The sequence below is a fragment of the Polyodon spathula genome, chromosome 1 (assembly GCF_017654505.1).
Source record: "Polyodon spathula isolate WHYD16114869_AA chromosome 1, ASM1765450v1, whole genome shotgun sequence".
Taxonomy (NCBI): Eukaryota; Metazoa; Chordata; class Actinopteri; order Acipenseriformes; family Polyodontidae; genus Polyodon; species Polyodon spathula.
Window position 1 is genome coordinate 87053809 of NC_054534.1, and position 27703 is coordinate 87081511.

The following is a 27703-nucleotide window of genomic DNA, read 5'->3' on the forward strand; positions in this document are numbered from 1 at the left end:
AGTAATTGTTGAAACATAAAGGACACCCTTAAATAAAGTTGTAACCCCTTTTAAATATAGCAAATGCCAGAATGACGGATTGATTTCTAACAAACCTCTGTTGAGTATCTCCATAAATCTAATTTCTAATTGGCAAGTATCACTTCCCAAGGCCTTGGACTTGTCATGCATACACCTGGTGTACATTCACAGCTGTGTTTAATTGGGGCAGGTATGCTTTAAGAGGCCAGACCTCGGCTTAAATTCAAAACCTTTTGCAGCCCAGAGCTCAAACCACTGAGCTACTTTACTCTTGCCCAATTATGTTTTATAAGCGGTTATAAACCCAAATTCAGTACACAGTTGTTTTGTTTTCATCAACAGTACACCACCTGAATGTGCACTTATCTGTAAACGCACATGCCAGAACTGTAAAGAAACTTCAGCCAGTTTACTGGACTCAACTGGAGTAGTTTATATACATGCAAGAGATTAAAAGGGTAGTATTTATGGATATTAATAAATCAGAAAAAAGTTTAAATTGCAATGAAAAGGTCAAATGCAAGTTGTTAGATATTGCAAAGGTTGATCAAAGGCAGAGGCTTATCGAGGACAGCAGATAGATATCAGATTACTTCATCAACCTCCACTGGCATCAGCTGAAAGCTGTTAAACATAAATTCATCGGAATTGAAGGAGGCTGTGATTAATTTCTGGTAGACATTGCTAATACGTTTCAGAGCAGCTCCCTCTACAAGTGGTGCTTGTAACATGAGTGTGTGGCATTTTTTGGACTGTTTACACCCATCTGCTTGCCAGCCTTCCCAAACTTCTACCTTTTAAAGTAGAGGCGAATTTAAATGGAAAAGTGTCAGATGAATCAATTAGCAGCAGCCTTAGTGGCTTCTGGTGCCTGTACAGTGATGGTAGGGATTAGCGACAATAGGGTCAAATAAGTGATAAATTTCAACAAATGTTAAATCAGTTAAATTTACCTCTGATAACTATTATTAGTATTTTAAAAGTCCCAATGGGCAGGAGCCACTGTCTTACATTCAATGGATATTCAGATCTGCACTCTGTAACTTGCAAGGGAAATAAATCAATTTCCGTGTGGTAGATACATAAGTATTTGTTCTATGCCATGTCTATAGCTGATTAAGAAATGCTCAATTTCATCTGTCGACAGTGTTTGCATTAAATAGAATGATGTCCAAGCCACATAATAAACACATGGCAGGATGGCATGGACCATACTGCACTCGGCTAATGCATTATCCAGCAATGCTTCTACCAGCTTCAGTATTAACCTGATATGCTAATCGCTACTCAGAATGCCTTTTCTAACTGAAATAACTTTCCCATCTGTGACTTTTGACCCTGTTAGTCAACAGTTAGAATTACTCAAAAACTTGGCTGAATAAGAGAGAATTCTGTGAAACTGTTGTATCTCTTAGTTTTATCCATAACTGTTGGTTCGACTAATGTAACTTGGACAGCCGATGAATATGAATGGAACTGAGTGCAACCTATTAAAAGAATGTTTATTAAACAACACAAAACAAAGCTCATATTTGCCCACAGATACACAATTATTAATACCAATCAATGACAATCAAACAGAGGCATTTTAATATAGAACTTGAGATCCTATCTATTACAACCACTTAGATTTTATCTGTGAATATTTTTGTCTGCTTTACATAAAATCTATGTTTTCTAATTACACTTGACTTTTGTGTCGCTGGAAATATTTCAATCTTCAATAGAAGGAGGGATAGTGGGTACAATAAACTTAAAACATGTTTAATATTTAGGAATACAAATTGCCATTAACAAAATAAATAAATAGAAGAAACAAATCTATAATTTTATTTTGTTTATTTTTGTAATTTTGTTTATCTTTATACAAAATTGTCATATTAAATTGTACTTATAATGTAATTTGTATATTTACCTAAAATGTAACATAGAGTGCTGTAGGTTCGTCTCATGGGCAGTGTTATTAAGACATTCTATTCCTGTTCTGTTGACATTAACATAGGTCTATGTTATGTAAAACTAATTGCTTTGCAAAGTGTATAATTGTTATAAACACATGGGTTTCGTTAATAAGGTGATAATTCCCCCTCTAATCAAAACAACTACTTGTTTACCATTGGGGGACATTATTATCTGACAAAAGAAACCCAGGAGGGTATCTCTCAGGAATAGGTGCTGTTTAACTGTGTAGAGGAGGTGCAAATGAAGAAAAAGTGTCTCTTATTGTTGTGTAATTAACAGGTTTTTAACCGGTTTCATTATGGTTAATTTAACACCCGCTGACCAAACAAGAAGGAAAAAAGAAAACTGGAGTGTCTGCACACCCCTTACAGGTTGTACTGTCTATTCCTAGTTTATTTGTATACAGTATTTGTAAATGATACCAAAAAAAATGGGGGAAACAGACTTAATTCATAAAAAATATATATATATATATATATATATATATATATATATATATATATATATATATATATATATACATCATATATATATATATAAACTTTGAGAATTGTTAATCATTAAATACTTAAGACAAATTAACCTTGTCAAAATTATTATATATATATATATATATATATATATATATATATATATATATATATATATATATATATATATAAAATTAGCTTTTTTCGAAAAAGGTTGTTCTCTTACGAAGTTCAGGTTTGTACAGTTTAAACACTGAGCTACTCTGTTTGCCACTTTGGTGGGGGATTTGACTCCCAGCCAAATATCCTTATTAAATTACCCTCTGAAATGATGCAAATTATAGAATACATTAATTTAATTCTCTTTTGTTTTCTCATATTACCTAGTAGCTTGAGTTGGTTTTCAAACAGAGGCAGCTTGTGTTTCATATTGCTTGCCTGAAATAACAGAAAACAGAATTTGTATAATTTATATAACAAAAAGGTTTCCCTTAAAGTATATTCTGAATTTGTTTTTTTCAAAGGACATTTTAATATTAAAGTATCATTATTTTAGAATCATTTAGAAAGAGCTCTCTTTAGTTTCTTAATTTATTATTTTTAGTAATATAAAATATATCATGTAACTTGTTTCCTTGGAAAGTACTTGATGATGACAAATAACTAACTAGATACAAAATTAAAACATTGATATGCCTTGTGCAGTAAACTGTACACCAACTTGACAAGATTGCAAGTACTCTGATCTTGAAAGGCTGTTATCTTACATTATTCTAGCTAGTCTTCTCATAGCCAGTGTCATACTTACAAAGACCGGATGGATTTTCCCCCAACTATATATCCTCCTGGACATTCACATCTCCATTGTTCTGCTACTGTATTTTAAAAACAATAATAAATACAAAAATAACTACATAGGAGATTGGACAAATCCATGTTTATTTTGATTTGAATATCCAATGACATCTGGCCACTTGGAGTTCCACTCGACCATTGATATTTTAGAAGCAATCTGCCAATCTGCATTTCCCTTTGCTCTCCATTAGTGGACTTCAAAAACTTTACGTTCTGACAGCAGTAGCTTAAAATGCAATCATGCTTTTCCTGACATTTCACATTGTGTGTTTCTAAAATTACATGTCGATGGATCCAAAACGTAGTATCTGATTCATTGGTTATAAATCCTAGACCCAAAGAAAGTACCCTTTTCACAAAAATCTGGCAAAAAATTATTGAATGTGCTTATTGGCATAGAAAAGTTAAAACCTTTACAATGTGTTGAAAATTGCTTGCCTTTTGCCTGGGCTTATACTCACCAACCAGTACAAAAGCCCAGACAATTCCCAAGCAGCTAAATAGAAATAAAAACACTGTAATATTTAATTTTCTTATTCCTGAAAGAAGCCAGACCATTTTAACATTCAAAAACTAGTAAAAACAAACGTAAAACAGCAATGTAACTGCTCCTGCCTGCAACAAGTTCTTTCTTGCTGGTTATAAAATGTTATCGTTTGAAAACATGAGGGCAAACTTTGAACTTGAAGCAGTAATGTCCCAACATTACCTGTAAAGCAAGCCTCAATTTCAGTTTCTAATGGGTTCTACAAAGTCACAAGCAGCTTTGTGCAGGTCTTTCCTGTTGCAGCAGTTTTTATGGCAGATAATACCGACAGTAGCGGAGGCAGTGTTGTCTTATATATATATATAAAAAAAAAAAAAAGGACAGGACATGATCTGTAATTGCAAATAATATTGTTCATAAGTTAACGTGTGTACTTTGAATACTGTGATGACACCTGGGTGACTATGCAGACAGGCAGATCCAATCAGTATGGAATTAAGACATAGTTGGCTGTCAAGCATAGAAATCATGATAGGAGATCCAGGGAACATATCACTCATTTGTTGCCAGTTTTGTATTTTTACAACATATCTTTGCATGGAACCATACCTTAGCAGGCAGCACATCAAACACTTGAAAAGTGGAACTTTGATCCAGCCCTGCATGTGGCCAAAACAGAATTTTTTTCTTTACGCTTAGTTTCTGGAAAGCTCTGATCTCTCTGTTTGAACTAAACATTAACACTAGACCAGAAGAATTTCTGTCTTTGACACTGCCACACTGTGATACCTTGATGTGCCGAGACAGCCGTTTCCCCTCTCTGTGCGCTTTTCCATGCCTCTGATGCTTATCATATTTGCAGGTGAGCGCCCCTACCAGTGTTCCTACTGTGACAAGGCTTTCAGCAAGAATGACGGATTAAAGATGCACATTCGGACACACACAAGGGTAGGCATTATGCTCTTTTGTTGTTGGCATTCCAGCGTTAAATGTTTGCAAACTACAGCTGAACTGTATTGACAGTTTTATTCCCTTCAGTCCCCTAAAAATGCATTCATTTTTTTATAGATGTTAGATGTTCATGGAAAGATCGTACTGTATGCTTAATTCCTTATGAATGCTTAATTCTATGATCATGTGTTGACTGCTAAGAATGTAACACCTTGGTAATTGTTTTTATTTATTATATTAAAATACAGTGGGGATGGGGGAAGGAAGGTGTGCAGACATATATAGGGCCTCATTTACGAAAGGGCGCTAAACTTTATGGCGTTCGGAAATTGAAATTATTGTGCTCATTCATGATTGCCATATTTACTATTGCAGGTGTATTCATTATCGCGCAAAATAGTGGAAATATTATGGCACACATTTTATTGTGTCACACTGTGGTAATCAGAATGAATATGTGATTTGTATGGTAATGAATGTATTTAAAAGAGGCACCCAGCTCTGAATAATGAGATGAGCACCGTATTTACTAAAGGGTGATAATTGTAGTGTGCACCTTATAGTGAGCGATAATTATTTTGTTTGGACACCAGGCTTTAACTATTGATAGGCACACTATTTAAACCTCTTTTGCTGAGCTGAAAACTAGTGATGTGTTGTTCAATTCTTTTTACTGACTCGATTTGTTTGATTCATTCAGTTTAGTGAATCAATTCAACAGATTTGTTTGTTTGATTCACTGATTCACAAACACGAAATAAATGAAACTTGCTGAATGACTTGGTTATAAAAATGAGTTTGAACAGAAAAAGTCCAGAAGTGATAATCGATTGTCTCGGTCTGGGGTGTCAAACTTATCTGGCAGCAAGGGCCATTTTAGTTAAGACTGTTCACTTGGTGGGCCACATCGTAAAAAAATTAAATAAATAAATAAAAAGTTATACACCGTAATGTACCTGAAAATGTCTGTAGAAATTGTATATAGGCCAATATACGCAAATATACTACTTTACACAAAACACATTACCCCCCACTGCACGATTCTTATTCATCAATAAGTATGCAGGCACAGTTTCAATTAATTAATCAACATGTTACTTAATGTATTTTATAGTGCCAAAATAGGCAGATGTAACTAAAAGCAGCTTTCCTAGAACACTGACAAAAAAAAACCTCGGTATCACAAATGTAATATAATGGAGGAAATAGAAGGACTTTCAATGGAAAAATCAAACAGTAAAAAAAAAATAAAAATAAATGCTAAGTCTCAATATTTAACTTATATTCCAAAATATGACATTTTTAACAGCACTGAAAAAAAAAGATACTGTCAAGCTATGAAAATGTGATTTAGTTTACAGTATCACTATGAAATGTGCTACTAGCGGACACTTGGCACTTCTTTTCTGGCACGCTTGATAAAAATGCGCATTATATGTTTTAATTCTGCAGCTTTTCCACATAATGCCTGTTGACGCAGAATCCAGTGTAAGAAAATTGGTACTTCTGCATTTCTTTCTTAAATTTTTTCCAGCACTCTGCTTAGAGTCCTGCAGCGGGTCAGGTACCCGTGAGGCCTGCGGATGGTCGGGTTCGGGTCAGAATGTGAACTTTTTTGCGGTTCGGTTGCGGGACAAAAAAAAATAATTTTCGGGTCTGAATCACCAAAAACATTTTATGTCATTCAGCATACTCTTCTGTAACCATTTCCCAAATAATAATGTATTAGAAGGTAAATGTACCAGTATTTCCTGAATTAAAACAGGAGGCGATTAGGAAAGAGCCAGCTGACTAAGCTGTGTCCTTCTTGGTTGTTTGATGTGTCACAAGATCTTTTTATCATGTCTGCTTGGTGATATTAAAAATGTTTGTGAATGAGGTGAAACAAAAGATACCTCAGGGCTTATATCATGCTGTGGATAATCGTTCAAGAGGTTAATCAGAAGTGCAGAATTATTCTGGAAACATAGTGAATGAAAATAATGAACATGACTGGATTCGTTGCTTGTAAAACCTGTCATTATGTTTTTGTGAACTGTTACATCATCTCTGCGAAAGCACAGGTATTTTGTAATAAAGTAAGTAGAGATAGTTAATATGTTACAATGTTAAAATAAATCCAGACCACTAGAGAAAGCGACCATGATTGTATAAACTCAATATGTGGAGAATGGTAGAGATATCTGTGTGTGATGTGAGAGCGTGAGAGAGTCATTTGATGCAGGCAGTAGATAAAGGACAAGCACTTGCGGGTTTGGGTCGGGTTGCAGGTCTTGTTAAAGCGGGTCAGCTCGGGTCGTGTTGCTGGTAAGAAGACTGTGTTGCAGGGGGTTGGGGGGTCGGGTCGGGTCCTGTAGTAGCGGGTAGGTGTTGGAAGCAGGACTCTAACTCTGCTAGCCAGACATTTATGGTGCACTATCTGTTGTAATCCCAGTTAATTTCTTCCATGGTAACGATTTTGGAATCTTCTGTGTTCCGCCTCCACCTTCCACGTACATGACATCCAGATAAGCCTTTGGGTCTGGGAGTAACTTACCCTCTAATTTTAACATTGAGAGAGTAACATGTATCTTTAGGAGGTAAAATGCAACATTGCCTTGAAATCATGAGTAATCTTGATAAATACTGTACAATATGTAAAAGACCCTTCCATTTTAACTGCAATGTTACTTTGAACTACTGCACAGCCACACCCCTGCTTTACAGTATTAACTATTTATTTTAAACTATGCCATTCAGCTTTAACTGCAACCTATTTAATAACCTAAAATTTACACACAAAAAATGAACAGCTATAGTGTATGAAATTAAGAAGTAATAGTCAATTTCTTGCTTTCCTTTTTATACAGGCTTATACAGAGAGGGTTGCACATATATCAACAATATGTGTTAAATTAAGTACGTAAAGATCTTCCAGGGTTCCAATACGTTTCTAACTACCTTGTATTCATGTCTTCTGTGTGTGTTTGCATATGTGATGGGTGCTATTGATTGTACTCGCATAATGCTGTCACCCCCATCCATGGAGCCTGCTCTGCAGGGCAGCAGTGCTGACAAGGAAGAAGAGAATTGAGGCTACGTGTCATCAATCAGTATTGATTAAGCAGAACAAAAAATTTGCAAAGCATTACTTTTATTGTTTATGCATTAAAAGGAGAAAGGAAAAATACTTATTTCTTTTTTTTTTTTTTACATCAGACAAGGAATACATGTTAAAATTAAAAGGGAATAAGTGCAGTTTCACTTTACGTTGCCTCTGCCTGTCCCCTGCTGAATGCTATGTCTGTTGATCGTTCATTTTCGGTCAGTGTAAGCCACCTCCACCTTTTCACAATAAGCCACTGACCAAAAGATATGCCTGGACTGCTGGGACTTTTTATATGAAGGTGGTCACATGTAGTCTTGGACATTATCGTGCGTCTTAAATTATCACTCGCACTACATTTTTTGCATGCACTATGGCGTGTAATTGAGCCAAATAGTGTGCACATAAATGAATTCATTCGTTGTTAGTAAACACACGTTAGGCTTACTACTTTACGTGCATGCTATCTCCAAAATTTCGTAAATGAGGCCCATAGTATGATAATTTACTCGCATGGTCTTGTTGACTTGCATGTTATGCCTAGCCCTTACTCTTAAAAATATATGATCTTGTATTTTGTGTCTGGTAAATGCTGCTTATAGTTTTATATTTAGACATTAAAAATCATTTGGGAAACAATATACAGGTTTGTTTAGCAAAATATTGATGTTGAGGTTCAGTTTTCTTCATACTGGCTTTTTTTGTATTGTCACACCAGCATTGTAATCTCTTTTCAAAATAAGGTGGCCAGGTTTTTACTGACACACCTGCATTCTAGAATGTCTTGTATAGACGTTTTCAATTATTTGTTCTTATGTATAGTGGATTACAAAAAAGACAAATATGTATAATAATATAAGCTTTTTAAAACAGCCATGCACTAATACTTACACTACCACTATATATTACTATTTTAGACCTAATGGTGAACAGGCACATCATACATTTAAGTATTATACATTTTTTTTTTTTTTTTTTATAACAAATCAAATTGGAATCAGAGATTGTTCTACTTTTACATTTAAAAAGGCCTTAAGAAGATTCTGTTCAGACAATTAAACACATTATCTACACTGTTAATGGATTCCCAGAGACCTTGGAGATCATTTCAGCAGTAGAAACTAATCAGAAAATAAGGTTCTATGAATTTAAGTGGATATCTTCCTCAGTTGTCTTATGTTTATATTCTACTCTACATTGTATTGCAGTGCTTTATCCATCTTATGATAAATAGAAGTTTTTTTTTTTTTCAGTTCATCCATTAATGCAGCACAGTGACTCAGCATTTTGTATGTTACATGCAGGAACTACATTTCGGAATTGAATGTTAAACTGTGTAGAATATATGCTATTAAAACTTAACAAAAATGGTCACATGGTTAGTAATAAAAGCCAATGCCTGGCTTCAGCACAGGGAGCTGTGTCCTCGCAGGCTCGAATCTACGCATTAAATAAATAGTTATTATTAAGTTAAATTGTGTTGTTTCTGGGGGGCTCCTGAGTAGCGCATCTGGTAAAGGTGCTCCATGTGGAGTGCAGGATGCCCCCTATAGCCTGGAGGTCGCCAGTTCGAGTACAGGTTATTCCACTGCTGACTGTGGACGGGAGCTCCCAGGGGGCGGTGCACAATTGGCCAAGAGCTGTGTTGTTCTCCGATGCTGTAGCTGTGGGTTGGCTGCATGGCGGGCCTTCACAGTGAAAAAAAGTGGTCAGCTGATGGCACATGCTTTGGAGGATGCTATTAAAATAGTTTGGTTACAGTTCCTAGCAGTGCAATGGACTGCAGGACTAAATACTTCAGTATCCCACCATGCAAATATGGAGCCCATGCCCATGGAAGACATAGCACTTCTTAGCATGAACTTTATGTTTTTGTTTCTTAAAAACACAAGGCACATTTTATCATAATGTGTGTGTTTTGTTTTGAACTCTGAAGTTCTTCTTGACCGATTTCATCACTCCTGATATCAGTGTGCCTTGATTTCCGTGCCACTCCATGATCCACCATTTTACAACAAGCCTCAGAAATTGTATACAGTACAGTGGTATTGATAGTCGTTCTCAACTCCTTCAGGAGCCTGTTCTGAGTACTGTATTTGTAATGAACACACGCCAAAACATATCAGAAAGTATTTTGCAATACTGGAGGATACACACGTTTTTTTAATTTAGTATCACAGTGTCCACACTTGTGATAAACCGCACTACCTGATGAGATCTAATTTAGAACCGGACTCGAGACTACCCCCTGAGGTGGCCTCGAGTCTGGTTCTCGAGTACGGTATTAAACGCTGCATAGTGTAGATGCTAACCGTATTTGGCACTTTTTAGATGGTTTAAGGGCATAGTGAGGACAGGGCCTTTGTTTCTTAGGTTCATACTGTTTTACTTGTATAAGGTAGTGTAGAAAAAGCGCAGATGGCGACATCAAGCAACAATATACTGTATAAACGATCTGGGCTGGAATGTCAATTTACAATATTGACATAGAATTCCCACAAGCATTATTCCTGAAATCTTATAAATAAATCATTGCAAAAAAAACCCCAATTAATTGACAAATTAAAACTCTTCGAAAGTCTTTATAGAAATCTTATATGTAGTTTATTTTGTTTAATTGAAAACCTCACTTACAATGTTAAAAAAAAAAAGTACACAGTTCTCACTCATTTATTGACCTATCATTTTATATTTTTGCTTGGTTTCCTGCTCAACTGTCTAACATCACTATAATTTTTGAACACAAACCAATTTTTATTTATTTGTATCTGTTAGGTGATAGCATGCTTGTAAAAGTAATCCCACAAGTATCACTAACTATAGGTTTCTGATGGTGTCTGTGTCAGAATCGAAACTGTACATTTCCAGTGGCACTGTATACAGACACAGAGTCAGACGTTTACAGAGCTTTTTTCTTCATTGGCTTCATATCTTTTTAATTTAGCCAGCAAAATATATTCTACCCAATTAAAACAAACTAGACTTTATTGCAGTCGTAGTAGTAGTAGCAGTAATAATAATAATAATAATAATAATAATAATAATAATAATAATAATAATAATAATAATAAATAATAATAATAATAATCTTTATTTTTATATAGTGCCTATCATAGTGGACCACCATCACAAAGCGCTTTACAAGATACGGGACTAGGGTGTGTGAACTATGCATTAGCTGCAGAGTCACTTAGAACAAAGTCTCACCTGAAAGACGGAGCACAAGGAGGTTAAGTGACTTGCTCAGGGTCACACAGTGAGTCAGTGGAAAAATTATAATAATTCATGACATTTCATGGAGCATCTAAATATTTTGACTAAGTAATTCAGTGTGGTAACTAGTTCTATTCATACAACAAGCTACCTCACTGAACTCGGTTTCTTTTCCGACAGTGATATACACTTATACCATGAAAGAAATGTTTTATTCAAATATATGCTTTATAAATGTTTTATTAAATATATATTATATATATATATATATATATATATATATATATATATATAATATATATATATATATAGCAACTGACCTTGATTCTTTTTTTAAATTCTTTCTAAAAGAACATAAAGTTGACACACTGTCATAGAACCAGTAGTTTTGTTACATAACACAGACACTGCCTCCATCTCTGTTTGGCTGCTAGCAGCATCTGTCCTTACAGCCATTTGCTGAAAATAATTGAATGGCAGCATATATTAAATTATGTAACTATCAGAAGCTGAAATGTGCTGCTCACTGTGGTGACATCAGTTTGTCCGGCTCTTTTATTGTTTTAGCAACAGCAATTGATAATTAAAGGCACAGCAGTTTGTCACAAATTTGCACCACGACACTGAGCCGGTGGTCACCTTTTGGCGAAGTTGGCACGGAGTGTTAATGGGCAATGTATACCCGGACAGCAAGTCTAAAAAACTGACTGTCGGGTCTAAAACTGGACAGTTGGCAGCCCTACTAATACATCACCTTTTAAACAAGGCTTTAATAATTGTTTTGATATATAGTAAACAAAACTCTTGTCTTTAAAAGTGACACATACGCATATATCTGCAGTAACAACTTGGTGCACTGGCAGAATTGCTTTGCCCCTGCCATGGCATCCTTGGCAGTCTGTCGACAGTGAGAGGTGTTTTTGGGAGGCTTGCTTGTACACTTAAAACTTTGGTCTTTCAATTTAAAGCTGCCATCTAGCTTAGAAGATTTTTTTAAACAAAGTGTTGATCATTTTGTATACCTATATATTTTTTAATTATTAAGGCTCAAAGTCAGCAGAAGGCGTAACTGAAATCTATGATGACCGCCGGGCAGAAATAGTAGCTGAATTTGGATTTGATTTCAGATATGCTGAAGTTTTTTAAAATCGAAATGTAAAAATGTCGTTCAACCACCGTACTTATGGTAACCTAATCACTTTTTTAATTACAATGTAAGCAGCATAGCAACTTTAGGCAGAACTACTGCTTACCAGACGTAGATCGCTTCATTTGATGAAAAGAACATCACAGTTTCATATAATTTAATACCTCTGGTAGAATTTGGGTTGAAAGGTTTTTAAAATATTCACACATTTGTCTATGAAATTTGACGCCCCTTAACTTCAGTCAGCTGTATTCTGTGTGATTTGGCTACTCATCTCAGCAGGAGTTGGTATGTTGACTCTGAAGTCTGTTCAGAAAACAGAACCAGTGTTTGGCTGACATTTATTAGGCCACTGTTTCCTGCAGGGCCCTACATATTAACTGTTAAAACAAAAACTACATTGCAGTACTTGTGTCAACAGTTTGCTCCCTGTTTACCTCCCTTATGTTGGAAAGACAAAAGATGACTTCTTGACCCTGGAATTAATACATCCTGATGTTTGTAGGCTTTATAACCTAATGATAAAAGGAACTCTGGCCATAGGTGGCTAAATATTAAGGACTGTATTTAGATGACACATGGCCTGAACCTTTTGTTGGAACAGCTGGGAAACGAACTAACTTCCTTTGGAGACAAAGGAACAGAATTAACCACCATCAATGAGACCAGTCAAAATCATTTTGCCATGCCCACGGGGTGGGGGTCGGGGGGCTTAGTTAGTCCAAACAAGTGGTTCGTGAGGAACTTGTAACACTTGTATTATCTTGCATTAACAATTGTCTGGGTGTCTTAATAGCCAAATTTCAGTCCTACTGTGAAGAAAGGCCTCACATAATTCTCACATGTGAATAGAATTTATACCAGTGTCATACTCTGCTTGAGGATTAAAATAAGATGACTGCATGCGGCTATTACATCATTAAAACAAAGCTTGTCAAGATTAAATATGTCATTTACTGTTGTTTTCTTTAAATTTGTAGATTTCAGATTTGTATTGTACATAAAATGGATGGCGTGCTTGCTTTGTTTCTGGCTCATTCGCAAGCAGCACAACACATTTTTGTCCCAGATGGTTTTCCACAGAGATACCCATGTGTGCACACACATAATCTGGTTTGTTTACTTTTTGCTGTCTTAAACTTTCAAATAGAGGCTCAAGAGCTGCTGTGTTGATTCTGTGTTTTTGTATATATAATGAAAAAGAGCTCTTTGTCATTTTTTTAAACTGTCACGCAAGTTCTGGTGAGACGGTCAATGAGAGCAAGGTATAAAAATCAGTTCTATACTGCACAGGGTGCCAGTGTAAAGAGGCCAAAACAGGGGTAATATGTTAACTCCTGGTTTTAGTCAGAATTCTAGCAGCGGTATTCTGAACAAGCTGCAAGCGGGATCCCACATGCCAAATTATAGATAAGGATCAAAGGTGACCCCCAAACTCTTAATTTCTAGTTTTGATGAAAGACTGCAGGTCGAGCTCATGTAATCCTGCATTTCCTTTTAGTTGGTTCTGTGATCCCACTAGCATAACCTCTGTTTTATCTGAATTCAACATAAGAAAATTCTGTGACATCCAACACTTGATGTCTGTAAGGCAAGTAGCTAATAACACCCAGGCAGAAGAAATTCCTGGCTTTAGGGACAAATGTAGCTGGGTATCAGCAGCATAGCAATGGAAGTTCACTCTGTGTCTGTGGATAATGTCACCTAATGGTAGCATATATAATAAAAACAGCAAGGGACCTAGAATGGAGCCCTGTGGAACACCACAAACAACTTCTGATAATGCCGATTTTACCTCCCCAATAGAGACAAACTGAAACCTATCAGAAAGATAAGATTTGAACCAGGATAGGACAAGGCCAGACAGCCCTACTGTGCTTTCAAGACGATTCAGTAGGATGGAATGGTCTACAGTATCAAAAGCAGCACTTAGATCAAGAAGAAGTAATATTGATGGAAAGCCCGAGTCATTGCTTATCAGCAGATAGCTGAGGCAGTGTGGAACTCCCAACTATTTCCTGATGTATGAACTGATTAAAGCTTCCAGCTTCTCAACTATTTTCAAGGCAACCTCGTACACAGTCAGTGGCCACAGCAGTCTTGGCAGTAGACCAAACTGAAAGCACCAGAGTTTCAGTTTGCTGGGTAAAGCACTGCTGTCTGTTTTGTTCAACCCTTCCACTGCTTGTTGTCTAACTTCTCCCTCACGAACTGTGTCCTTTAGATCCCCGTCGTACCATCTGCCTAGACTTTTCACTGGCTTCTCGGACACTGTTGGTATTGCCTCACCATTAATGTTGAACCGTTTATCTACTACTTTACCTTTAATTATAGAGATGCTCCTTGATTTAGTGGGCTTGCATTCGTGCCCATTCAGTGTTATTGGTTAATTTGCCCAATAACCGATTAGTGCAGGCTACTGTTGTAGTCATTGTTGTCATGTCATCCATGTATGCTTGTCACTGGAAACTGTTGTCTTCCTGTCACTCCTGCATCGCATCATCACTACACCTGTTCCCCTGGTGATGGTAAGTCGGTTACGAGCTGTGGTCATTGGTGTTAGTCGCATTACAGAAGCCAAGTGCTCTCCTCCCACTACCCATTTTGATGCCCCAATAATTACTTCCATTGCCATGGTAAAAGCCAGTGGAGAAATGGTACATCCTGCCATTATTCCAACTTTTAGGCATTGCCATGTAGTGTTGAATTCTGAAGTTGAAAAACTAAATTGCAAATCTCCAAAGTAGGCTTTCACTAATTTTGTTATTATCATTGGTACACTGAAAAAATCAAATGCTGCCCAAAGAAGATCATATGTATTAGCATATATATATATAGAACCATATGCATTAGCCAAATCCAGGAATGTCACATGGAGCTCCTTCCTCTCCTTTTTAGCTGATTGAATTTGTTGCCAGATTATGCTGATGTGTTCTAAGCATCCTGGGAAACCTGGAATGCCCGCTTTTTGTACTGATGTGTCAATGAAGCAGTTCTTTAATAGGTAGGTTGATAACACTGTGTAACAATTATTTTTTTTTTGGTTCCTGGGTAGTAAGTGTTATTTCCTAATTGCTTATGCCTCAAAAGTATAGGAAATGGCGATTATTCCCCACAAACTTTGCTTTTGTGACCAGGACAGTGATATTTTGAAATTTACCTATTTTCTAGAACATTCCAGATAGATTCAGTGCTGAGTAAACGTGGAGTAACTTCTAGAACTTTCTAGAACTTTCCAGTAATATAAATACAGGGGCCTTAAGCCCACCAGTTCAGTTTAGTTCCAGCTGCCTAAGTGGATACATATCTGCATTTTTCTGAGATGGCATCAAGAGGCTGCAATGGTGGCATTCCTGATGGGTCTCCAAGGCGGTTTTACCAAGTTTCCCTGCTATCTTTGCCTTTGGGACAGCAGGGACACCAAGGCGCACTACCACAGGCGGGACTGGCCACAGCGGACCGAGTTCTCTGTGGGGAGGAACAACGTCAAGTGGGAGCCACTGGTGGACCCCCTGAAGGTGCTGATTCCACCACTGCACATCAAATTGGGCCTTATGAAACAATTTGTCAGAGCTCTAGATAAGGAGTCGGCAGCCTTCAAGTACCTTCAAGACTTCTTCCCTAAGCTGTCCGAGGCAAAGGTCAAAGCCGGTGTCTTCGTCGGACCACAGATAAAGAAGATCCTGGAGTGCAATGAATTCCCCAAGAAGCTCACTAGTAAGGAGAAAGCGGCTTAGAACAGCTTTGTCGCAGTGGTTCGGGGCTTCCTGGGCAATCACAAGGCCGAAAACTATGTGGAGCTGGTTGAGACTCTGGTGAAGAACTACGGCACAATGGGCTGTAGGATGTCCCTCAAAGTCCATATCCTTGATGCTCATCTTGATAAATTCAAGGAGAACATGGGAGCGTACTCGGAGGAGCAAGGCGAGCGCTTCCACCAGGATATACTGGACTTTGAACCCAGCTTATCTTTTATGACCCTTTGTTACAGATTGAGTCCATCCTTCTGACTTTGTTCTGCTCTTCTCCATTGCTTCCTCAGCTGCCTCCTTTCTCTAAGTGTTCAGTGTCCTGCTGCCATCTAGACTTTCCAGGAATAGTTTGTACTTTTTCCTTCCTTTTTTTAACTCCAAACCTCTCACTTCCATATGCGTAGATGATGTCCCCAGATTTATCCAGCTTATTTTCAACTGTTCCACTTAACCTTTCCAAAGTAAAACATCCGTGTTTACTGTGTCCCACACAGTTTTCTCACAAGCTCTTGGCCATTTAACTCCAGGCTTGTGCCCATTGACGTTCTTTTCTCTCTTACGCTGGTTTGTCTGACCGGGTTCGCAAGGATCATTAGGTTCATCACTAGTTGTATCCATGCAAGTCCACCTTTCGTCTATGACAGGGGTGCTGATATCCTGCGAACTGTATATATACTCTGTTCTTAAATAGTCAATGTAGTTTTATTTTTATTATTTGTTTTGCAAAACAGAAATGTTATGTTTCACTTTCATTGCATTTGCACTTGTATTAAGTCTGTAGTACAATGATGCATTTACGAGATTGTGCTTCAGTTAATTTGATTTCAGATAATGTATTTTTTTTTTAATCTTTTCTCTTTTACACAAAAACATGTTATATTTATGTATTTCCCCTTTGCGTAGGTTCATAATGGAATAAAAACATTAAGTTCACACAGCCAGATTTCTAGGTTTACGCTGCAGTGATTGTTAATGTGTTTTTCCCGCATCCATAATAAATTATTTTCATTTTGGTAAATTAAGTGCTATTAAGTTATTATGTCATTCTTTTTTTTGCTATCAATCAGTCCTTCTGTCATATCAGTCTGATATATCTGCCTGTTCGACAGTAGGCAATTCTTTATTTGAGACTTTAGTGCCTAGTTGTACACTGAATTTGCCAGGTGAATTAATTCATTGGCGTTGTTTGCAAACAGTGATGGCTTGTTCTAGAAACGAGTGGAGATTAGAAGCAAAGCACAGCATATTTAATCACACAGCGACTTTCTCATAGGATTTAAGATGCTCTAAAAGTATAATTTATAACTTATTCATTTTTGTTTTCAGTAAACTCAAAATTATTAAGTGCAAACAAATAAATTACATTCCAGAGATTCAGGGAGCTCAGCAAAATCAAATTATGTACTTTTTAAGAATGCAGTTTTAGAAATGTATTTCTACAGTGCTTAAACTTAGAACACGATTTACACTGGTAAAGAGAAAGGCTTGTTAAAAGACAAATACTTGACAAATAATTACATGCTGACATTATTTATTCCTTATAAAACTTGGTCTGCGATGGTTGCAGTTGTATTTGTGTAGTTGTATTTTGCTTCCAATTTCATATTCTTAAATAGTTATTTTTTTGCATTGTACATGAAACTACTTTCTAAGTTCAGCATGCTTTAAAAGTTGAATATCCTGGGGGGGAAAGCAAACAAAAACATTTTACTTTTATATTCTTTCTTTTTGTGTTCTTTCAGATACATATGATACATTTCTGGTTGAAAACTACATTTTTCTTACAACTCTGATTATTCTTGCATCAAATTGGCTGTGTCTGTTAAAGTTCCATATTGGCATATCAATTTTCGTGACGTACAGTAGCTTTCTTAGTAAGTTATATAAGACTCGATCACAGACAGTGCACAACCAAATGTAATTCCTGTTGTAACAGTATGAATAAACAACTTTCAATAAAATGTACCTTTTATCTCAAATTGTTTAGTAAATTTGCACCCTTCAGAGAAAACCTAGCTAGGTTAAATAGATGAGTTCAGCTTTTGCCACAATGAGTACTTCAGATCTTTTGTTTCAAAGGTTTACAGAGTGTCAGACATACATAGTTAGGAAACAGATTTTAATAGAATGTGGCATCTTGAACTTTGGTGCAAAAACAGTGTGGTGAATTTTATAAAGCTTATATTTAAACAGGGTCCAAAAATACCACCTAAGCCACTGGTAGCTTGGCTACATTCTCAGTAATCATGATAATCTTTTAACAGATATTAAAACATCCTATTTTGTTAAAAATACTGTACTAATGTATACTGAAATCCTGTATTTTACACAACATAAATATTCATGACCCAGAAGCTGTCTGGAAGAACATTTAAAAAAAAGTTGGATAATTAAATAGTGTAATACACATTTGCTATATAACTAACATGGTCAGACTAAATAGCATTGCATTTTTAAACCTATGTATATATAAAACCTTATTTGCATATGTTAATTGAAGTTCTTGAGCATGTCATGTTGAGTCAAAGAGACCAAATCACCATCAAAGGAAACAGTGGCAGTATGATTACAAAGGAGCTTGCAGTTTAAGAAAGAACACAATGTCTTGGCCTAACTATATAGTGTAAATAATTGCTTTCTGTAATATTAGTCATTCTGACTTGGTGATTTAACCTTAAGTATTTTGTATTTTTCTTTGTTCCCGTCACACACTTTAATTGCTTCATTCCAGTCCGGCTCACCTGTATTTAGGTTGTGATATCCAAGGAGTACTTTCTCTTTAATAGACTTCTGTCTGCTTTGTATATCACTCCCTTAGCAAGGAACAGTTAAAATGGCAGGTTGAAATTAGAGATTTTTATTGATTGTATTGAGGCTTTTGAATTGAATTTCCTTTGCCAACTTGTATCCTAAGCTATCCCAGTACATACATAAAGAAGTGCACTATGCTGCTACATGCAGATGTAATTATAGAACATAAAAAAACAAAGAAAAACAAATGTTGGTTAAAATTATATTATGAAAACCATAAAAATGTAGTTTGTAATGTGTTTTTGGTTAGTTTCCAGTGCCGGTTTGTTAAAACCGATCTTCCCCTCAAAGGACAAAAGTGTGCCCAGTCAATGCATTAAATTTAATACCGACTGAGAAAATTAGCAAGATCATTTGTAAAAACTGTTCCAGACCACTACTTCAGTCTTCCAAAATCACTGTTTCTATTAACATTTCATGCTGTTTATATTAACTTATAATATGTTGTAGTATATTAAGCAGAATCTATTCGTGAAACTCTGGACAACTAGGTTACTAATTGGCTTGGAGAAAACTTTTGTAATCACAGTAGGCTGACTTTATGTTTTCACTGTCTAAAACTACTTGGAGAGAATATAAAAATCTTGTCAGGAATTTCACTCCCTTAACTGCCTCGTTTTCTGCACCAACTCAGTTTCACTTAATTGTGGTTACAGGAAAAGCCATACCAGTGCTCCGAATGTAACAAGGCCTTCAGCCAGAAGCGAGGTCTGGATGAGCACATGCGGACACATACAGGGGAGAAACCCTTCCAATGCGATGTAAGTAAAATATTAACATTAAATATGTTTTATTTTGTTAATACTCTTTGTTTCTTCGCCCATTCTGTTGACAAAGTACTGCCATGCCAATTTATTGTAACAAATCTGAGAAGCTTAGAGTTTACCCTAGTCAGTGGATAGAACAGTGCTTTTGGAGGTGCCAGCTTTTGGTTTACAAAAACAAAACAAAACAAAAAAAATGTAAACATTCAAAAGGCAAAAACGTACTTTCATTTTTTATAACAGAACTATGTTTGTCTTAACAGTAGAACGACCGCGTTTATAGGCATACCTAGAACAACCACGAGCAGTCAATTTGACTGGCATATTGAAAACATAAATATTAAAATGAAAGGACAAACAATTGAGTATAAGTTGTAGTTCTATTCAGGAACATCATATAAAGCATCTACACAACTGAAACATTGTAAATAAACAGATATTTGAACAGAAATGTGTTTATACACAGACATATTACATAAAGCACAACCTCAAAAAACAATAAAAAATGAAATAAACTAATATTTGAAAATAAATTTGTGTATATACAGGTATATCATGTACATCCAAAATTGTACAACTGAAACAATGTAAATAAGTATACTTTTTGTTTTTAAATAAATGGGTTTATGTTGCCTATATACAAAGCGCATATACACAACCGAAGCTATGAGTTTATGCACAGACATACTGTATCGAAATGACATGAATAAATAAACATTTGAACAAAAGTGATTCTGTGGCATTGTCTCTGAAAAAAGCAACTGCCCACTTACTGGACCACAAACTGTGCAGTCACAGGCTTCTGGCACCAAATGCTCCACGGGCATATAGTAGTGCAATGAAAGCTTCTAATTCCTCCAAGGGCATTAATCAGGAACCATCTTGTAATGGTCGATGGGCTTCTGCTTTAGTGCAACGTTGTATGTGGTGAAGCATATGCATGTCAATCAATAGGCGAAAAGCACTTAATGCTGTGTTTTGCATATGCCGTGGGCCCTGGAACGTCCTTCAAAATATTATGTTCACCTCGTCTACCTGCAGCTTCAACACCTGGATTTATACAGTGCCATCATTACCAGCCTCTTGAGTTCCAGGTGGTGCTGGCAATACCACTGGAGAAGCGACTGCCTCAGATGAAATAGCGCCTAATCAGATGCACGGGCTGATGCAGGTGAAGTGGCTGGCATCCTTGCAGGGACAGCCACAGGATTGCTTCTTCTCCAACGGGATGTCCTGCGCCTTTTTCGCTCGATCCTGGCACTTCACTGGCATCCTCCTCACTGTCACTGCTGCTGTTAGATTAATCTTCTCAAACCCTATCTGCTTCAGAGCCAGATTCGACGTTGTCCGTCTCTGTCGTATCAGAATCGTTGTTTGGTAAACTTTGCAGTAATTCCAAACAGTGCTTTGCTGTTATGTATCTTCCGAGATCTATTTCCAATGTGTATTGGGGTAACAATTAATTTCTTAGAAAAAACGAGTGACTTATTTAGTAACCAGAGTCTTTCATCTAAAACACAGATGAAAGACTATCACACAGGCATACAGCCAGGCGCCCTGAGCTGTCAAGGCTGATTGATGGGCTATCAGGAGGCTTGTTGAAACAATAGAAATGTCATAAGACCACAATGAGGAATGCAGACTGATATAATCAAACTTCAACACATGGTGGCAGGTCCAGACTGATAAATACAAATAATACTGCAACATTTCATTGTTATAATATGTTTGATATAGATCGGTCAGTTTGACAGCTCCTGGTTGGAATAGGTTTGACAGTATTTTATCTGTCTAATTTTTGCAGCTACGTGATTCTTGCTTTGTCAGAGTAATTTAGGAAAAGTCAGGAAAGCACAGCTCCGTATCTTAAACACACGCACCGCAATTTAAATTTAATTTCCAAAAACTGTCAAAATGACCGCCTTGGTCGTTCCAGTGTTAACTGGCTCAATCCCTTGAATCCAAGCATAAAACTGCAACATTTCCTGTTCTCCTAAAACTATTTGTAATGAACTGTTTCTTTTATTTATGATGAATGCACTACAACTTACATTTTGCTGACCCTGCTGGTTAAGAATGAATTTGAATTAAAAAAAAAAAAACTTTCAAAAAGTGTATATAATAATACACATGAATTATTTCACATAGTTTAAAACACATAAGACATTTTTTATGCTCATGGGTGATGTGAATGCACTCACTATGCAAGCTTTTGAAAGGCTATAATTTAATTTATGCTGTAATGTTTTTTTAAGATGTAAGGAGGAATTTAGGTTTGGATGGAGCAACCATAGAATATTTTAATGTTAGCAGTTTATTACTTACTGGTTTACATTGATAATCTAAGGCTGTATCCCTGTCATCACCCTAGTTAAATGATGACATTCATAGGCTATGCATTCTGTAAATGGGATGACACATTGCATTTTTATCATGAGTCCAATTTAAACTCTGGCCTTCAGATTCTTCATACTTCATCAACAAACAATTCCATTTAAATCCTTCTTGTTATGGACGTTTCCTAAAACCTTATCAGGCATCTTTTTAGAAGAAGGTATTCATTTATATATTGTTGCATCCAACAACTTTTTTTTAGGGACCAGTATTGGAAATATATGATCAAGGATGGAACCTTTTCCACAAGCCCCTTTAATACAGAAGCACTGTGGTGTCCAGGATACTGGATAATATATTTGTAGTTGTGTGGTTAATCTTTTCTGTTTGTATGATTTCAGAATTCCATAATCTGCTTTTAGGGGAATATGCTTTGCAAGATGTGGTGATTAGGACCAAGTCGTTGGTACGCATAGTCTTAATAAGAATACAATGCCAACTATGAATACTTTTACATCCTAAATCTTCCGGTCTCAGGTGTAAGAAATAATTGGTGGAAGACACATGCATTGATGGAAGTATTTCCTTCATTTATTGTTTGTTTTTTTACTTATATACCTGCAGGTTTGTGATCTGTCGTTCAGCTTGAAGAAAATGCTGATTCGACACAAGCTGACTCATAATCCAAACCGACCCATGGCAGAATGCCAGCTGTGCCACAAGAAATTTACAAGAAATGACTACCTCAAAGTACATATGGAGAATGTGCACGGAGAAAGAGACAGCTAAAACTAAATGCATATATACACACCTTTCAACTGGACCAGGCAATCCCCAAAACTACTTTTGTCCACGCTAGACAAAAGTAACCCGGATACTTAGAACTTTGAATTTTTTAAACCAAAGATCAAATAACAGATCTCCCCTGGGCACGTCTTGAAGAGTCGTAGAACAGCCTCCGACCCTGCCTTCTCTCCATCATATAGTTGTATTACAGTGATTCAGAATTGCTGTCCAGTAATTGAATTACAGTGCACTACTGCACCATAAGTTTGACATTGTAAGTATATGTTCTTTTTTAGGTGATTTTTTTTATTTTTTATGTTAAATATTCAAAAATTATACAAAGGTATACATTGTTTAATACCAGACTTCTGACATTGAGATTGTCAGCTGAACCACTCCTTTTCAAATTTATTGGTCTTGGTTAATCCATGTCTTGATTGTCATTTAGCACCAATCATGATGTATGTTTTTGTAGCATAAAAGGTTTAATTACTGCAGTTTGGTACACTTGGGAATACTCAGCATCTCTATTTGGAATTTATTTTCTTATTTTATTTCTAGAAATACTACATTTACTCATTGATCTTTTCCACTGGTTACAATTCATTAAATACAAGCTAGTTTACAACTGCCTTGCTGTCATTGCCTCAGAACTGCTGGTTTCAGTGATATAATTCGATGCTACCACGTTCTAACTCAATTTATCTTCTGTCGTAACCAATAAATAAAACCAGTACTATTGTTGTGCAAATCTTTGTAACATGGCAAGCATGACATGAGCATTGTATTACAGTGTTATATTTAAAACATTCAAGCCATAGAATACACCATTTCTTTTTTTTTTTTATTTATTTAAATGTTATACATTTCAGCACTTCTATAAAGGTTAGTGAAAAACCCTGCTTGACTTCTTGAAAACGTGCTTGCTCATATAAATAGCATCAGAGTTTGTCAGCTGGGGCTTAGCAATTCAAATGTTAAGTGCCACCAGCATTTATAAACGTCATTTTAATAGCTGAAAGTTGTGTATTTTTTTCAAAATTAAATGTAACATTTTAAATATTGTGCCCTTTGTCAAAGTAGGATTATTCTACTGATAGACAAACCTGTTAATACATGGAAGAAACACTAAAACAAAATGTATTAATATACTTTTTATATCCAGTAAATCCAGGTTATATTAACACTTTCATAAGCAAATGTAATTGTCTTTTTACTTTCGGCACTGATGAGCTCAATCACATTGTGGAGAAGCACGAACATTGCTAAAATATGAACCAGGAACCATAAAATCTCTTCCATTTTTGACAAAGATAAAAATACAGATCTATGTTTTGTTTCATCCATATCTTAAGAAAAACAGCCAGTCTATACATTTCACAAACAGTGGAAACTGGATTTAAGCAAATGTCTGTATTTTTGCTGGAAGAACTTACATTTGTGATGTAGAATGTGTTCAGATTACTTCATACAGACACTAGGTTATATTCTCCAGAAGAAAATGAACACTTAAACTAGCAAGGATAATGCGAGTGAATATAACCAAAACACAAGAACCACCTTCAACTCTTTTAATGAATTTGGCTCTGCGGGCACTGGAGATCCAACTGAGAAAAGTGTGCACACCTGTTTGTATTGAGGTTTGTAAGATTATCACTGTTTTGTCCAGACTCCAACAGCCTTTTTCTTAAATTGTACTGTTCAAGTCCAGACAGTAGTGTGTCCAAGGTGGTGCAATGCTATTTTCCAGGCCACATCTTGTAGTGTTCTCAAGCAGATCTTCCTGTCTCTGCAATGTGTTTTTTGACCTTTGGAGCACCTTCTTTCTGTTGTTATGCTCCTATTTTTTGGAATGTACTCCCAAGTGGAATTGGATGCATTTTTTTATTTTAATATCTAGATAATTCATAAGACGTGATTTAAACTGTGTGACTTTGTTAGTGAGGCTCTATAAAAATGGTTGTTATTGTTTTATGGAGCGCTACCTAGTATTGCCCAGTCTCAGATCTGTGTCAAATGTATAATATAATATCTAAAGAGGTAAATATCTTATGGTAAACTATAGCATAAGAAATCTGTTAACACTAGACTCCAAGCAAGAAAAGCAAGCTGTACCACAGTCACGTTTGCAGTAGTTTTTTTTTCAAGGTTGCTATGCCGATTTCTCACTATAGATTTGTGTTTTCCTTCCTTTTTATTACAGCTAGGAGGTTGAAGCTACTGAAATATGCATGTTTTTTGTGTTTATTTTAAATAACAAGTTAGCAAAACATAAGTTCAATTTGGAATGCATCACCTTAAATGTTTGGATGAAAAGAATGAGGGTTTTTAGTTATGTGATATATCTTAAATGATCATGGGGCAAAACTAGTTAGGGGATATAACAAGAACAGGCTGTAACAGGAAGAAAACTGTTCTACAGTTTACAGAATAATACTAGTTTCTCTCAATTTCTGTCAGCTGTGAATGTAGGAGGCAAGTCTTAATGTATGAATGTAATTTGCACATCTTGTTTCTTTGAATTTCATAAACATTACATTAACTCTACACTGCCACTTACAATGCAATGTGAATTATAATATGGTGATAATATTATTTTGTTGTTAATTTAACTCTTTTCCACTTATCCGCAGCTTTCTATGCATTTGTGTGTACACTAATTATAATTTCTGACAGCCTATGAATCAGACCACAATTACAACTTGACTACAGAGCAGCCCAAATAGCTGTGTGTGTGTGTGTGTGTGTGTGTGTGTGTGTAACAAATCCTTAAACCTAGCAAGGGAGCTAAGAGTAGAGGACTAGGATATTTAGCATATTATTCAATATCTTAGTTGAGTTAGCAAACTATTATTTCAGGTAGCAACACAATGTGTCTGACAGCATGAATGTAAAACACACTAAAACTACATAGATAATACTGTTATCCTCTGAGTACAATTGGATGTACTTCGTTCCTTATGATTACGTTTTGTTGTTTTTGTTTTTGTTTTTGTTTTGTTTTTTACTTTTCCTGTAAAATTATGTGCTTCACTGTGGCATCTGTGGTGGTCAGGAAAATACCAAGGCCACAGTGAAAAGCTTTAAAAGCTGATGCCCTGACTGTCACAATTGCTTTTAAATTAATTTTCCTCCCAGTGTGGGTCCTGCAGGACTACAATTGTAAAGAGATACATAGTGTGCATCTTTCAAATCTCTTAGTGTGGCCAGTGGCTTAAGTTGAAATAGCAAAAGAGATTAAAAGCTTCTGTCTGCATGGGGTCTGTCATCACCCTCAAATGACAAAAGGTACGGCACTAGCTGACACAGTTAAGAGTGGCAGCCATAACTACTGCAAGCAAGCAGACCAGATGCTCACACTAATATACCAAAGTATGTAATGGAAAAAACAGACCTATGCCCCACAACTGTGCCCAGCAAGGGGTTCAGCTGACAAGACCAAAGATGAAAATGTAAATACATTTCAACTATGGATGAAAACAAATTAGCTCCTTTTGAAACAAAATACACTAACCCCAGACTGAAAACTAATGATTGTGTTATGTCTTTGTTTTATTTACAGATTCTCTTGGGATAAACCTTAATTATGCTAAGACTGTCTGTTAACAAATTCCTCACAATGACAGAGGCACCTTGGGGACTTCTGAATATTTCTTTAAGATAATTTTGTTTACATTAGGGTACTGGTTTGTATTACTGTGAAATGTAAAAGCCCTTCATCTGTGTGCAGTTTTTTGATCAATGGGGGGAGGGAGTAGAGCCGGTCTCTAAAACAAAATCACAAGGAGAAAACATACAAAGGATTAGTGTCAGCAAAGGAAGAGACTTTTTCATCTTCACTAGCTTTAGGCCTCTAGTTTGGTATTAAACCACAGTGCTTCTATTCCTAGACATGGTTAAACCCTTAATTAGACATAGAAAGCCCTTTGGTATATTATAAATTATTATACTACAGGAGTATTTTGAAACAAGGTAGGTCTGAAGGATTAGAATATAACTAACAACAGCTAGTGGTAACAACATCCAAGTACTGCATATATGAAGGGGCTTGTCCAGCCATCTGTATGCGCATCAATTACACCTTCATTTGTACATATAACCAGATAACCTAGTATACAATTGTTAGGAAACTTGGGTATGAATTGTGGTAATACATTATTTGAATTGGATACTATGTAGGGTTACATTCTAATGGTAACGTTCATGACTTAAAGTATGATTAGGGCTCAATATTTGCTATGAAAAGTGTACCCATTTTACTAGCGATCTCCAAAGCAATCTTTAATAGAGACTTTGAAACCTTCAATGTGAGAACTTGTTAAGTCCCACTTTTTTTTTTAAACTCAAGAAAAATGTGTTTGAAGTTTGACAGGCTGTGCTTTTAGGTAATTTAAATACTAGGGTGTTCTGTGTACTTCTTACTTTTAAACAATTATGACAATTTTTCCTAGTACAAATAATACACAAGTAAAAAGCCTATATTTGTAGCTTTCAGCATGTTATTTGTGTTTTGTTTTTTTTTCCAACGGAAAAATACATGCAGACTTACCAAGATGGATATCATCTACCAGTTCTTAATACAACCGGCAGCACCACTGTAGCTTTAAGTAAGTGGGTATATAAATGTGATTCCCACAGGAAATTTACACACGCCACAATCATGTGAAACACACAACAAACTAAAGTATTGCTTTTAGTTAAGCTATTAGTGGCTAAGCATTTGGTCAATGTACTCAATTGCAGCATATATTTATAGATTTCAATTTAGTTTTTATTTTATGAAAGATATATATTTTATACACATCAAAATATGCCTTGGAATAATTGCTTCCAGGATTACATTTGCAATATATGTAGCCTTTATCCATAACTTCATACACCCAATAATACAACCTTAAGAACAGCAATCTGTCTACATTTAATTTTATCCAGATTACTTTTGTTCATATTGATTTTTTGGGAATAATCTTATATCGTGGACAACATCTGTCAGTCAGTTATGTTTCATTCATGGGTGTAGCAAAAAAAGGGTTACAGTAAATTTGTCTCTAATTATATGTTTTTA

At 35.9% G+C, this 27703-nt stretch overlaps 1 protein-coding gene across 5 annotated transcripts in view; it reads left to right on the forward strand.

Annotated features, from left to right (window-relative positions):
• Positions 1-27492, forward strand: part of LOC121323776 (PR domain zinc finger protein 5-like) — an 83224-nt gene extending 55732 nt beyond the window's left edge. For 2 of the 5 annotated variants that reach the window (XM_041264982.1, XM_041264995.1), the window contains exons 14-16: positions 4658-4743; positions 19411-19515; positions 22477-25624. In XM_041264982.1, coding sequence (XP_041120916.1) covers positions 4658-4743; positions 19411-19515; positions 22477-22641 — 356 coding nt within the window. In that variant the 3' untranslated portion in view covers positions 22642-25624. Of the gene's footprint in view, positions 1-2262; positions 2355-4657; positions 4744-19410; positions 19516-22476; positions 25626-26200 lie in introns of those variants that run through there. The other 3 variants (XR_005951177.1, XM_041265002.1, XR_005951185.1) reach the window with 3 other exon arrangements.
• The last annotated feature ends 211 nt before the right edge of the window (positions 27493-27703 follow it).